Genomic DNA, 14,078 nt, shown 5'->3' with positions numbered 1-14,078 from the left:
AAGGAGTCTGACGAATAAGGCAGATGAGTTGAGGGCACAAATTAACACATGGAAGTATGATGTCATTGCTGTCACAGAGACATGGTTGAGAAAGGGGCAGGATTGGCAGCTCAATATTCCAGGGTATAGGGTCTTCAGGCGAGACAGGGAAGGAGGTAAAAGTGGAGGGGGTATTGCAATATTGATCAAGGACTCAATTACAGTGGTAAGGAGGGATGACATCTTAGAAGGCTCCTCAAATAAAGATATTTGGGTAGAACTTAAAAACAAAAAAAGAACAATCACATTGCTGGAAGTGTACTATAGGTCCCAAAACAGTCAGAGAGAAATAGAAGATCAGATATGTAGGCAAATTTCAGAGAAGTGTAAAAGTAATAGGGTAGTAATAGTGGGGGATTTCAACTTCACCAACATTAGCTGGGTTAGTCATAGTGTGATAGGTTTAGAGGGAGTGAAATCCTTAAAATGCAGCCAGGAGAACTTTTTAAGCCAGTATGTAGAAGGTCTTACAAGAGAGGAGGTGGTCCTGGACTTAATTTTAGGGAATGAAGCCAGGCAAGTGGTAGAGGTATCAGTGGGGGTGCATTTTGAAAATAGTGATCCTAACTCCATTAGATTCAAGGTTGTTATGGAAAAGGACAAGGATGGCCGTGAAATCAGAGGTCTAAGTCGGGGGAAGGCTGATTTTAATAAGATCAGATATGATTTGGCCGGAGTGGACGGGGAGCAGCTACATTTGGGTAAATCTGTGTCAGAGCAGTGGGACTCATTCAAGAAGAAAATAGGGAGAGTACAGGGCCAACATATTCCAGTAAAGACAAAGGGTGGGACCAACAAATCCAGGGAACCCTGGATGTCGAGGGATATACAGGATTGGATAAAGAGAAAAAGGGAGGCTTATGGCAGATACTGAGGGCTCAAAACAGCGGAAACCCGAGAGGAGTATCGAATGTGTAGGGAGGAACTTAAAAAGGAAATTAGGAGAGCAAAAAGGGGGCATGAAAACACATTGGCAGGTAAAATAAAGAAAAATCCATAGTTATTTTACAAGTACATTAAAAGTAAGAGGAATAACCAGGGAAAGAGTAGGGCCCAGTAAGGACCATAGTAGTAATTTGTGTGTGGAGCCAGAAGACATAGGTAAGGTTCTAATTGAACACTTTATGTCGGTGTTCACAAGTGAGAGGGACGACGTGGGTATGGAAATCAGGCAGAAGGACTGTGATATAATTAAATAAATTAGCATAGAAAGGGAGGAGGTTCTAAGAGGTCTTAAAAGTAGATAAATCTCCAGGCCCAGATGAAATGTGTCCCAGGCTGTTGCGTGAGGCAAGGGAGGAGATAGCAGGGGCACTGGCAATAATTTTCAATACCTGTCTGACCACAGGAGAGGTGCCGGCGGACTGGAGGACAGCTAATGTGGTACCATCATTTAAGAAGGGAGGAAGGCTTAAACCAGGGAACTACAGGCCAGTCAGTCTAGACTCAGTGGTGGGGAAACTATTGGAAGCAATTCTGAGGGACAGAATTAATCTACACTTGGAGAGGCAGGGGTTAAGCAAGGACAGTCAGCATGGGTTTGTTAAGGGGAGGTCATGTCTGACCAGTTTGATTGAATTTTTCGAAGAAGTCACCAGGTGTGTAGATGAGGGAAATGTATTTGACATACTCTACTTGGACGTCAGCAAGGCTTTTGATAAGGTCCCGCACGGGAGACTGATTAACGAAGGTAAGAGCCCATGGGATCCAAAGCAATTTGGATCCAGAATTGGCTTGAGTGGCAGGAAGCAGAGGGTGATGGTTGAGGGGTGTTTTTGTGACTGGATGCTTGTGTCCAGTGGGGTTCCACAGGGATCATTGTTGGGTCCCTTGCTGTTTGTGATATATATCAACGATTTAGACTTGAACGTAGGAGGATTAGTCAGTAAGTTTGCGGATGACACGAAAATTGGTGGGGTGGTAAATAGTGAGGAGGATAGCCTTAGATTATAGGAGGGTATAGACGGGCTGGTCAGATGGGCTGGTCAGTGGCAAATGGAATTTAATCTGGATAAGTGTGAGGTGATGCACTTGGGCAGGACAAACAAGGCACAGGAATACACGATGAACGGTAGGACACTGGGAAGTACTGAGGATCAGAGGGACCTTGGTGTGCATGTCCACCGGTCCCTTAAGGTAGTGGGATAGGTAGATAAGATGGTTAAGAAGGCATATTGGATACTTGCCTTTATTAGCCGAGGCATAGAATATAAGAGCTGGGAGGTTATGCTGGAACTGTATACAATGCTGATTAGGCCACAGCTAGAGTATTGCGTGCAGTTCTGGAATCCACATTATAGGAAGAATGTGATTGCACTAGAGAGAGTGCAGAGGAGATTTACCAGGATGTTGCCTGGGCTGGAGAGTTTTAGTTATGAGGAAAGATCGGATAGACTGAGGTTATTTTCCTTGGAGCAGAGGAGATTGAGGGGGGACATGATTGATGTGTATAAAATTATGAGGGGAATTGATACGGTAGACAGGAAGGAACTTTTCCCCTTGGTGGAGGGATCAGTCACCAGGGGGCATAGATATAAGGTAAGGGGCAGGAGGCTTAGAGGGGATGTGAGGAAGAATTTTTTCACCCAGAGGGTGGTGAGAATCTGGAACTCTGCCTGAAAGGGTGGTGGAGGCAGATACCCTCATAACATTTAAATAGTATTTGGATGTGCACTTGCAATGCTATAGCATACAAGGCTATGGGCCTGGTGCTGGAAAATGGGATTAGAATAATTAGGTATTTGTTTGACCAGCACAGACTTGATGGGCTGAAGGGCCTTTTTTTGTGCTGTAGACCTCTAAGACTCTATAAACAGAGATAACGTTGCAGGTCTTTCATTAGGACTCAGCATCCATAAATGATATATCAATAAGAGCTCTCTATTCATGACTGAATTCTGCGATGAGGTTAACCAATAAGGTTAATTAAGGTAATGCAGTCCATTTTGTATACACAGCACAGATGCCCGGAAGTCATCGGACAAGGTGTCACACAGGAGGCCTGTTCAGAAGCTGAAAGCCCCATGGAATCAAGAGGCAAATGGCAGTATCGAGACGGAATTGATTCAATTGGCAGGGAGCAGAGGATCGTGTTGAATGGGTTTTTTTCTCAGATGGGAGGTGGTCTGTAGTTGTGTTCAAGGGTCAGTTTTGGGTCCATTGCTCTTTGCGATCTTTATAAATCATCTGGACCTGTCTAAGGGTCAGCATTATAAAGCTTGCAGATGATATGAAACGTGGCAACTTGATGGATAGTGATGAGGATAGTTATGGGCTGCAGGATGACAGACAAGGTGGTGAAATGAGCAAAGAGAGTTCAATGTGGAGATGTGTGAAGCGATACACTTTGGGAGGTTTTGCTCTGGTTTGGGGTTTTACCAACAATCCCACAGCTTCATGGTCAGTTTAACAGAGAGCAACTTGTTAATTCCCACAATTTTTGATATGAATCCTAATTTTCAAACAGCAATGCTGAATTTCAACTCAAGTCTCTGGATTACTGGTCCAGCAACATAATTACCATACCCACTGTGCGTTGATTACTTCACGATCATCAGGCCACAGAACCCCAGTTACCCTGTCTGTTCAGCGGCCTACAATCCCAGTTTAAACAGAGCGCCTCCAGCACCCTCTCCCTGCTCACAGCCCCACTCCTGCTCACCCCCCACCCCCCGCAACTTCCGAGTCACATTCAACAAAGCAGCCCACCTGACTGGCACCCCATCCACAAGCATTCACTCCCTCCACCACCACCGACGCACAGTAGCAGCAGCGTGTACCATCTACAAGATGCACTGCAGGAATTCACCAAGGCTCCTTAGACAGCACCTTCCAAACCCACGACCACGACCATCCAGAAGGACAAGGACAGCAGATAGATGGGAACACCACCACCTGGAAGTTCCCCTCCAAGTCACTCACCCTCCTGACTTGGAAATATATCGCCGTTCCTTCACTGTCGCTGGGGCAAAATCCTGGAACTCCCACCCTAACAGCACTGTGGGTGTACCTACACCACAGGGACTGCAGCGGTTCAAGAAGGCAGCTCACCATCACCTTCTCAAGGGCAATTAGGGATGGGCAATAAATGCTGACCCAGCCAGCAAAGCCCACATCCCATGAATGAATAAAAACTCACCCATATCATGTACTTGATGATGCGGCTGGTAATGACTGTATATTCTTCAATTAATTCTGCAAGATAGTATAAGCCAGCAGCTGTTGATAAAGAGAGACACACAGATTACACACTGGCAACATAGTCCAGTAAAAGAAGCAGAGAAAGTAGAGGAGGTGGGCAGAGAGAAAAGGACAGAAATGTGACTAAAATGCGGCTGACATATAACTCAGACTGAAGGCCACTCTCTTAATAAAATACACTCTATCATCGATGGATATTACATACTTTACAGTCCAGAAAGAGGTGTAAACACTCCTAGTCGTCTTCATCTCACCCAACCAGCATATCCCTCTATTCCATTCTCGCTCTAATTGTTTATCTAGCCTCCACTGAAATGAATCTATATTAGTCACATCAACTACTCTTTGTGGTCCACTGCCCCACCCACTCCCCACATCCCTGTATCAATCCCAAACTAATCCCACTGCTCCGCTCTCTCCCCATATCTCTGTATCAATCCCAAACTAATCCCACTGCCCCACTCTCTCCCCATTGCCCTGTATCAATCCCAAACTAATCCAACTGCCCCACTCTCTCCCCATTGCCCTGTATCAATCCCAAACTAATCCCACTGCCCCACTCTCTCCCCATAGCCCTGTATCAATCCCAAACTAATCCCACTGCCTCACTCTCTCCCCATAGCCCTGTATCAATCCCAAACTAATCCCACTGCCTCACTCTCTCCCCATAGCCCTGTATCAATCCCAAACTAATCCCACTGCCTCACTCTCTCCCCATATTCCTGTATCAACCACTGACTAATCCGTACCCTCCGACAGTGCGACGCTCCCTCAGTACTGACCCTCCAAGAGTGCGGCGCTCCCTCAGCACCGACCCTCCCACAGTGCAGCACTCCCTCAGCACTGACCTTCCCACAGTGCGGCACTCCCTCAGCACTGACCCTCCCACAGTGCGGCACTCCCTCAGCACTGACCCTCCCACAGTGCGGCACTCCCTCAGCACCGACCCTCCCACAGTGCGGCACTCCCTCAGCACCGACCCTCCCACAGTGCGGCACTCCCTCAGCACCAACCCTCCCACAGTGCAGCACTCCCTCAGCACCGAAACTCCCACAGCGCGGCGCTCCCTCAGCACTGACCCTCCGACAGTGCGGCGCTCCCTCAGCACTGACCCTCCCACAGCGCGGCGCTCCCTCAGCACTGACCCTCCGACAGTGCGGCACTCCCTCAGCACCGACCCTCCGACAGTGTGGCACTCCCTCAGCACTGACCCTCCCACAGCGCGGCGCTCCCTCAGCACTGACCCTCCGACAGTGCGGCGCTCTCTCAGCACCGACCCTCCGACAGTGCGGCACTCCCTCAGCACCGACCCTCCCACAGTGCGGCACTCCCTCAGCACTGACCCTCCCACAGTGCGGCGCTCTCTCAGCACCCAACCTCCGACAGTGCGGCACTCCCTCAGCACCGACCCTCCCACAGCGCGGCGCTCCCTCAGCACTGACCCTCTGACAGTGCGGCACTCCCTCAGCACCGACCCTCCCACAGTGCAGCACTCCCTCAGCACCGACCATCCCACAGTGCAGCGCTCCCTCAGTACTGACCCTCTGACAGTGCGGCACTCCCTCAGTACTGACCCTCCCACAGTGCGGCGCCCCCTCAGTACTGACCCTCCGACAGTGCGGCACTCCCTCAGCACTGACCCTCCAACAGTGCGGCATTCCCTCAGTACTGACCCTCTGACTGTGCGGCGCTCCCTCAGCACTGACCCTCCGACAGTGCGGTGCTCCCTCAGCACTGACCCTCCCACAGTGCGGCACTCCCTCAGTACTGACCCTCCGACAGTGCGGCACTCGCTCAGTACTGACCCTCCGACAGTGCAGCACTCCCTCAGCACTGACCCTCCGACAGTGCGGCGCTCCCTCAGCACTGACCCTCCCACAGCACGGCGTTCCCTCAGTACTGACCCTCCCATAGTGCGGCACTCCCCCAGTACTTAACCTCTGACAGTACAGCGCTCCCTCAGTACTGACCATCCAACAGTGTGGCGTTCCCTCGGCACAGACCCTGCGACAGTGCGGTGCTCCCTCAGCATCGACCCTCCAACAGTGCGGCGCTCCCTCAGTACTGACCCTCCGACAGTGCGGCACTCCCTCGGTACTGACCCTCCGACAGTGCGGCGATCCCTCAGCACTGACCCTCCCACAGTGCGGCGCTCCCTCAGCACTGACCCTCCGACAGTGCGGCACTCCCTCAGTACTGACCCTCCGACAGTGCGGCACTCCCTCAGCACCGACCCTCCCACAGTGCAGCACTCCCTCAGCACCGACCATCCCACAGTGCGGCGCTCCCTCAGTACTGACCCTCCCACAGTGCGGCGCTCCCTCAGCACTGACCCTCCCACAGTGCGGCGCTCCCTCAGCACTGACCCTCCCACAGTGCGGCACTCCCTCAGTACTGACCCTCCCACAGTGCAGCACTCCCTCAGCACTGACCCTCCCACAGTGCGGCGCTCCCTCAGCACTGACCCTCCAACAGTGCGGCGCTCCCTCAGCACTGACCCTCCGACAGTGCGGCGCTCCCTCAGCACTGACCCTCCCACAGTGCGGCGCTCCCTCAGCATTGACCCTCCCACAGTGCGGCGCTCCCTCAGCATCGACCCTCCAACAGTGCGGCGCTCCCTCAGCACTGACCCTCCGACAGTGCGGCACTCCCTCGGTACTGACCCTCCGACAGTGCGGCGCTCCCTCAGCACTGACCCTCCCACAGTGCGGCACTCCCTCGGTACTGACCCTCCGACAGTGTGGCGCTCCCTCAGCACTGATCCTCCCACAGTGTGGCGCTCCCTCGGCACTGACCCTCGGTCTTGAATAAATGCAACGACCTAGCCTCCTCTGCTCTCAGGGGTAGAGAACTCCACAGATTAACAACCCTTCTGAGAGAAAAAAATTCTCATCTCTGTCTCAAATGGTAGACCTCTTATTCTTAAACTGTCCTGAACTCTAGTCTCTCCCACAAGAGGAAACATCCTCTGGGTACCCATCCTATCAAGTCCCCTCAGGATCTTACATGCTTCAATAAGATCACCTCTCATTCTTCTAAACTCCAATGGGTAGAGGCCTAACCTACTCAACCTTTCTTCATAAGTCAACCCCTTTATCCCAGGAATGAGTCCAGTGAACCTTCTCTGAACTGCTCCTGGCACAATTATTTTTCAGATAAGACGACCAAAACTGTCCACAGAACCCCAGATGTGGTCTCACCAAGACCCTGAACAATGACAGAAAAGCAAAACACTGCGGACACTGGAAATCTGACATAAAAACAGGAAACGCTGGGAAAACTCAGCTGGTCTGGCACCATCTGAGGAGAGAGAGAGACAGAGTTAACGTTTTGAGTCCGTGTGACTCTTCTTCAGAGCTAAAGAGAAGTAGAAAGTGATGGATTTTATACTGTTTAAGTGTGTGTGTGTGTGTGTGTGTGTGTGTGTGTGTGTGTGTGGGGGGAGGGGGGGAGTGTGGAGCAAAACAGAAGATGAGGAATAGGTGGAAATTCAGGAGAGACTGACAAAGGTGTCACGGATGCCAGACAAAGGGAGCGTTAATGATAGTGATAAGGGGCTAATGAAGGTGCTGATAGTGGCATTAAGGTAAGATAGCAGCATGTGTGAATAGCAGAACATGAGTCAGCGCTCTGTGAAAGAACAACATAAAAACAAGTGACAGATGGCCCAGGGAGGGGGTGGAATAATAATAGAAAAAAATTGTATTTAAAAGATGGATAAAAAAGGGGTAAAGATGAAGGAGAGAGTTCATGATCTGAAATTGTTGAACTCAATATTCAGTCCGGAAGGCTGTAAAGTGCCTACTCGGAAGATGAAGTGCTGTTCCTCCAGTTTGTGTTGAGCTTCACTGGAACAATGCAGCAGGCCAAGGATGGACATGTGGGCATGAGAGCAGGGTGGAGTGTTGAAATGGCAAGCGACAGGGAGGTCTGGGTCATGCCTGCGGACAGACCGCAGGTGTTCTGCAAAGCGGTCACCCAGTCTGCGTTTGGTCTCTCCAGTGTAGAGGAAACCGCATTGGGAGCAGCGAATGCAGCAGACTAAATTGAGGGAAGTGCATGAGAAATGCTGCTTCACTTGAAAGGAGTGTTTGGGCCCTTGGACGGTGAATAGGGGGTAGTTAAAGGGGCAGGTGTTGCATCTTCTGCGGGTACATGGGAAGGTGCCATGGGAGGGGGTTGAGGAGTAGGGGGTGATGGAGGAGTGGACCAGGGTGTCCCGGAGGGAACGATCCCTACGGAATGCCGATAGGTGGGGGTGAAGGGAAGATGTGTTTGGTGGCGGCATCATGCTGGAGTTGGCGGAAATGGCGGAGGATGATCCTTTGAATGCGGAGGCTGGTGGGGTGATAAGTGAGGACAAGGGGGACCCTATCATATTTCTGGGAGGGAGGAGAAGGCGTGAGGGCGGATGTGCGGGAGATGGGCCGGACACGGTTGAGGACCCTGACAACCACCGTGGGTGGAAAACCTCGGTTAAGGAAGAAGGAGGACATGTCAGAGGAGCTGTTCTTGAAAGTGGCATCATCAGAACAGATGCGACGGAGGCGAAGGAACTGAGAGAATGGGATGGAGTCCTTACAGGAAGCGGGGTGTGAGGAGCTGTAGTCAAGGTAGCTGTGGGAGTCAGTAGGTTTGTAATGGATATTGGTGGACAGTCTATCACCAGAGATTGAAACAGAGAGGTCAAGGAAGGGAAGGAACGTGTCAGAGATGGACCATGTGAAGGTGATGGAGGGGTGGAGAACGGAAGCAAAATTGATAAATTTTTCCAGGTCCAGACAAGAGCATGAAGCAACACCGAAGCAATCATCGATGTACTGAAAAAAGTGGTGGAAGGGGACCCGAGTAGGATGGGATCAAGGAATGTTCCCTGGCCCGAACCGTCTCATCTTCACCTTGAGTGACCAATCCCTCCACCCCTCACTGGAATGGTGTGAGGGCTCTCCACTTCTTCCTCGAACAGAGGCCCGAACAATCCCCATCCACCACTACTCTCCTCCGTCTGGCTGAACTTGTTCTCTCACTGAACAATTTCTCCTTCAACTCCTCTCACTTCCTCCAAATAAAAGGTGTGGCTATGGGTACGCGCATGGGCCCGTTATACCTGTCTTTTTGTGGGCTATGTGGAACTGAACTCCTCATGTGCTGCTTCCTGTGGGTGACAGGGGTCTCAGTGTATCCAACCTGTCTCCCACACCTGGGCCCTCACACCATCCTCTCCCTCCCAGAGCCATGATTGAGTCCCCCTTGTCCTCACTTTTCACCCCATCAGCCTCTGCATTCAAATAACGTCCCTCCCCTTTAACTCACTCCTGTTCACAATGAGACATGACTGAGCACAGGGACCTGTCCCTCTCACTCACTCCTGTTCACAGTGAGACATGAATGAGCACAGGGACCTGTCCCTGTCCCTCTCACTCACTCCTGTTCACAGTGAGACATGACCGAGCAGAAGGACCTGTCCCTGTCCCTCTCACTCACTCCTGTTCACAGTGAGACAGGACTGAGCACAGGGACCTGTCCCTCTCCCTCACTCCTGTTCACAGTGAGACTTGACTGAGCACAGGGACCTGTCCCTGTCCCTCGCGCTCACTCCTGTTCACAGTGAGACATGACTGAGCACAGGGACCTGTCACTCTCACTCACTCTTGTTCACAGTGAGACAGGACTGAGCACAGGGACCTGTCCCTGTCCCTCTCACACTCCTGTTCACAGTGAGACATGACTGAGCACAGAGACCTGTCCCTGTCCCTCTGACTCACTCCTGTTCACAGTGAGACATAACTGAGCACAGGGGCCTGTCACTCTCACTCATTCCTGTTCACAGTGAGACAGGACTGAGCACAGGGACCTGTCCCTCTCACACTCCTGTTCACAGTGAGACATGACTGAGCACAAGGACCTGTCCCTGTCCCTCTCACTCACTCCTGTTCACAGTGAGACATGACCGAGCACAGGGACCTGTCCCTGTCCCTCTCACTCACTCCTGTTCACAGTGAGACATGACTGAGCACAGAGACCTGTCCCTGTACCTCTGACTCACTCCTGTTCACAGTGAGACATAACTGAACACAGGGGCCTGTCACTCTCACTCACTCCTGTTCACAGTGAGACAGGACTGAGCACAGGGACCTGTCCCTGTCCCTCTCACACTCCTGTTCACAGTGAGACATGACTGAGCACAAGGACCTGTCCCTGTCCCTCTCACTCACTCCTGTTCACAGTGAGACATGACCGAGCACAGGGACCTGTCCCTGTCCCTCTCACTCACTCCTGTTCACAGTGAGACAGTACTGAGCACAGGGGCCTGTCACTCTCACTCACTCCTGTTCACAGTGAGACATGACTGAGCACAGAGACCTGTCCCTGTCCCTCTCACTCACTCCTGTTCACAGTGAGAGATGACTGAGCGCAGGGACCTGTCCCTGTCCCTCTCACTCACTCCTGTTCACAGTGAGACATGACCGAGCACAGGGACCTGTCCCTCTCCCTCACTCCTGTTCACAGTGAGACATGACCGAGCACAGGGACCTGTCCCTCTCACTCACTCCTGTTCACAGTGAGACATGACCGAGCACAGGGACCTGTCCCTCTCACTCACTCCTGTTCACAGTGAGACATGACCGAGCACAGGGACCTGTCCCTCTCACTCACTCCTGTTCACAGTGAGACATGACTGAGCACAGGGACCTGTCCCTGTCCCTCTCACTCACTCCTGTTCACAGTGAGACATGACTGAGCACAAGGACCTGTCCCTGTCCCTCTCACTCACTCCTGTTCACAGTGAGACATGACTGAGCACAAGGACCTGTCCCTGTCCCTCTCACTCACTCCTGTTCACAGTGAGACATGACTGAGCACAGAGACCTGTCCCTGTCCCTCTCACTCACTCCTGTTCACAGTGAGAGATGACTGAGCGCAGGGACCTGTCCCTGTCCCTCTCACTCACTCCTGTTCACAGTGAGACATGACTGAGCACAAGGACCCTGTTGTCCCTGGTCCCTCTCACTCACTCCTGTTCACAGTGAGACATGACCGAGCACAGGGACCTGTCCCTCTCACTCACTCCTGTTCACAGTGAGACATGACCGAGCACAGGGACCTGTCCCTCTCACTCACTCCTGTTCACAGTGAGACATGACTGAGCACAGGGACCTGTCCCTGTCCCTCTCACTCACTCCTGTTCACAGTGAGACATGACTGAGCACAAGGACCTGTCCCTGTCCCTCTCACTCACTCCTGTTCACAGTGAGACATGACTGAGCACAAGGACCTGTCCCTGTCCCTCTCACTCACTCCTGTTCACAGTGAGACAGGACTGAGCACAGGGACCTGTCCCTCTCACTCACTCCTGTTCACAGTGAGACATGACTGAGCACAGGGACCTGTCCCTGTCCCTCTCACTCACTCCTGTTCACAGTGAGACATGACTAAGCACAGGGACCTGTCCCTGTCCCTCTCACTCACTCCTGTTCACAGTGAGACATGACTGAGCACAAGGACCTGTCCCTGTCCCTCTCACTCACTCCTGTTCACAGTGAGACATGACTGAGCACAAGGACCTGTCCCTGTCCCTCTCACTCACTCCTGTTCACAGTGAGACATGACCGAGCACAGAGACCTGTCCCTCTCACTCACTCCTGTTCACAGTGAGACATGACTGAGCACAAGGACCTGTCCCTGTCCCTCTCACTCACTCCTGTTCACAGTGAGACAGGACTGAGCACAGGGACCTGTCCCTCTCACTCACTCCTGTTCACAGTGAGACATGACCGAGCACAGGGACCTGTCCCTCTCACTCACTCCTGTTCACAGTGAGACATGACTGAGCACAGGGACCTGTCCCTGTCCCTCTCACTCACTCCTGTTCACAGTGAGACATGACTGAGCACAGGGACCTGTCCCTGTCCCTCTCACTCACTCCTGTTCACAGTGAGACATGACTGAGCACAGGGACCTGTCCCTGTCCCTCTCACTCACTCCTGTTCACAGTGAGACATGACTGAGCACAGGGACCTGTCCCTCTCACTCACTCCTGTTCACAGTGAGACATGACTGAGCACAAGGACCTGTCCCTGTCCCTCTCACTCACTCCTGTTCACAGTGAGACATGACCGAGCACAGAGACCTGTCCCTCTCACTCACTCCTGTTCACAGTGAGACATGACTGAGCACAAGGACCTGTCCCTGTCCCTCTCACTCACTCCTGTTCACAGTGAGACAGGACTGAGCACAGGGACCTGTCCCTCTCACTCACTCCTGTTCACAGTGAGACATGACTGAGCACAGGGACCTGTCCCTCTCACTCACTCCTGTTCACAGTGAGAGATGACTGAGCACAAGGACCTGTCCCTCTCACTCACTCCTGTTCACAGTGAGACATGACCGAGCACAGGGACCTGTCACTCTCACTCACTCCTGTTCACAGTGAGACATGACTGAGCACAGGGACCTGTCCCTGTCCCTCTCACTCACTCCTGTTCACAGTGAGACATGACTGAGCACAAGGACCTGTCTCTGTCCCTCTCACTCACTCCTGTTCACAGTGAGACATGACTGAGCACAGGGACCTGTCCCTCTCACTCACTCCTGTTCACAGTGAGACATGACCGAGCACAGGGACCTGTCACTCTCACTCACTCCTGTTCACAGTGAGACATGACTGAGCACAGGGACCTGTCCCTGTCCCTCTCACTCACTCCTGTTCACAGTGAGACATGACCGAGCACAGAGACCTGTCCCTCTCACTCACTCCTGTTCACAGTGAGACATGACTGAGCACAGGGACCTGTCCCTGTCCCTCTCACTCACTCCTGTTGACTCTGACCAGTTCCCCCAGTGCATAGTTAGCGCCCTGACTGGAAACCGCTCTGATTGGATGAGTAGCGCCCACCGAGCTCTCTGATTGGTTCCACTCCCCCATTACCAAGACCAATGGGATGCCTGATTGGGCACCCTGCTTCCTGCCCGGCCTCCGGAGCGCGCCCCCCCTCCTCCTCCTCCTCCCATTGGCTCTGCGCCCACCGCCTCGTTGTAGGGGCGCTGGTGATTGGCTGGGGCCGCTCGCTCGCCGATGCACCGAGCTGTGTGATTGGCTGGCAGCTGCCCGGCTACGTTGGCCGATCCCCGATGAGCCTCCCCCCCCCCCCCCGCCGTTACCCCCAGTTGCAGGTAAAATGTCTTCCACCTCCACCGGGAGCCATGGTAACGGGCTCGCCGGCCTCAGGCCCACACCAGCATTGCCCAATAACCCCGGGGGTGGGTGGGGGCGCGCCTGGTCACTAGGCTCAGGCCTGGGAGAGGCCCCGGGGCATCGCCCGGGTGCAATGAGCCGCTGCCGGCGGCGGCGGGGGGGGAGCCCGGGGCCCGGGGCCGGTTACTCACCGATTCCCAGCGTGACGAAGGCGACCTGTAGCAGCAGCGAGAGCCAGCTGAGGAGGTAGAGGAACCACATCCTGCTGCCCGGGGCCCAGGGCCTGGCACTGGGACGGGAATAAACACAGACAGCCGCCCTGGGACAGCAGCGAGAGAGAGAGAGAGAGAGAGACTGGGGGGGGGGGGGGGCGGGGGCTGAGAGCCGGCGGCCCCAAGACCTCCACAGACAGCGCCGCCGCTGGCGGGGGAGGGGAGAGGCTAGAGACCTCCACAGACAGCGCCACCGCTGGCGAGCTGGGGTCATGGCCTAGACCTTCACTGACAGCTCCCCCGGCTGGCGGGTAGAGGAGACGACTGCGACATCCAGAGACACCGCTGCCGGCTGGCGCGAGAGGCCCGAGACCACCACCTACAGCGCCGCTGCTGGCGGGGAGGGGACAGGGCCCAGACCTCCACAGACA

The 14,078-nt window shown here is 53.5% G+C and overlaps 1 protein-coding gene across 1 annotated transcript in view; it reads right to left on the bottom strand.

The window, feature by feature from the left end:
* The window catches only part of tex261 (testis expressed 261), a 32,519-nt gene extending 18,732 nt beyond the window's left edge, over positions 1–13,787 (bottom strand). The window contains exons 1-2 of the mRNA XM_041198379.1: positions 13,627–13,787; positions 4,178–4,257 (exon numbers count right to left, since the gene is read on the bottom strand). Of these exons, the coding sequence (XP_041054313.1) occupies positions 4,178–4,257; positions 13,627–13,696 (150 nt within the window). The 5' untranslated portion in view covers positions 13,697–13,787. The remainder of the gene's footprint in view (positions 1–4,177; positions 4,258–13,626) is intronic.
* Between the last annotated feature and the right edge of the window lie 291 nt (positions 13,788–14,078).

This window comes from Carcharodon carcharias, chromosome 1 (genome assembly GCF_017639515.1).
Source record: "Carcharodon carcharias isolate sCarCar2 chromosome 1, sCarCar2.pri, whole genome shotgun sequence".
In the NCBI taxonomy this organism is placed as follows: Eukaryota; Metazoa; Chordata; class Chondrichthyes; order Lamniformes; family Lamnidae; genus Carcharodon; species Carcharodon carcharias.
Note: the sequence above shows the minus strand (reverse complement) of the source record. Positions and strands in the feature narration are given on the sequence as shown.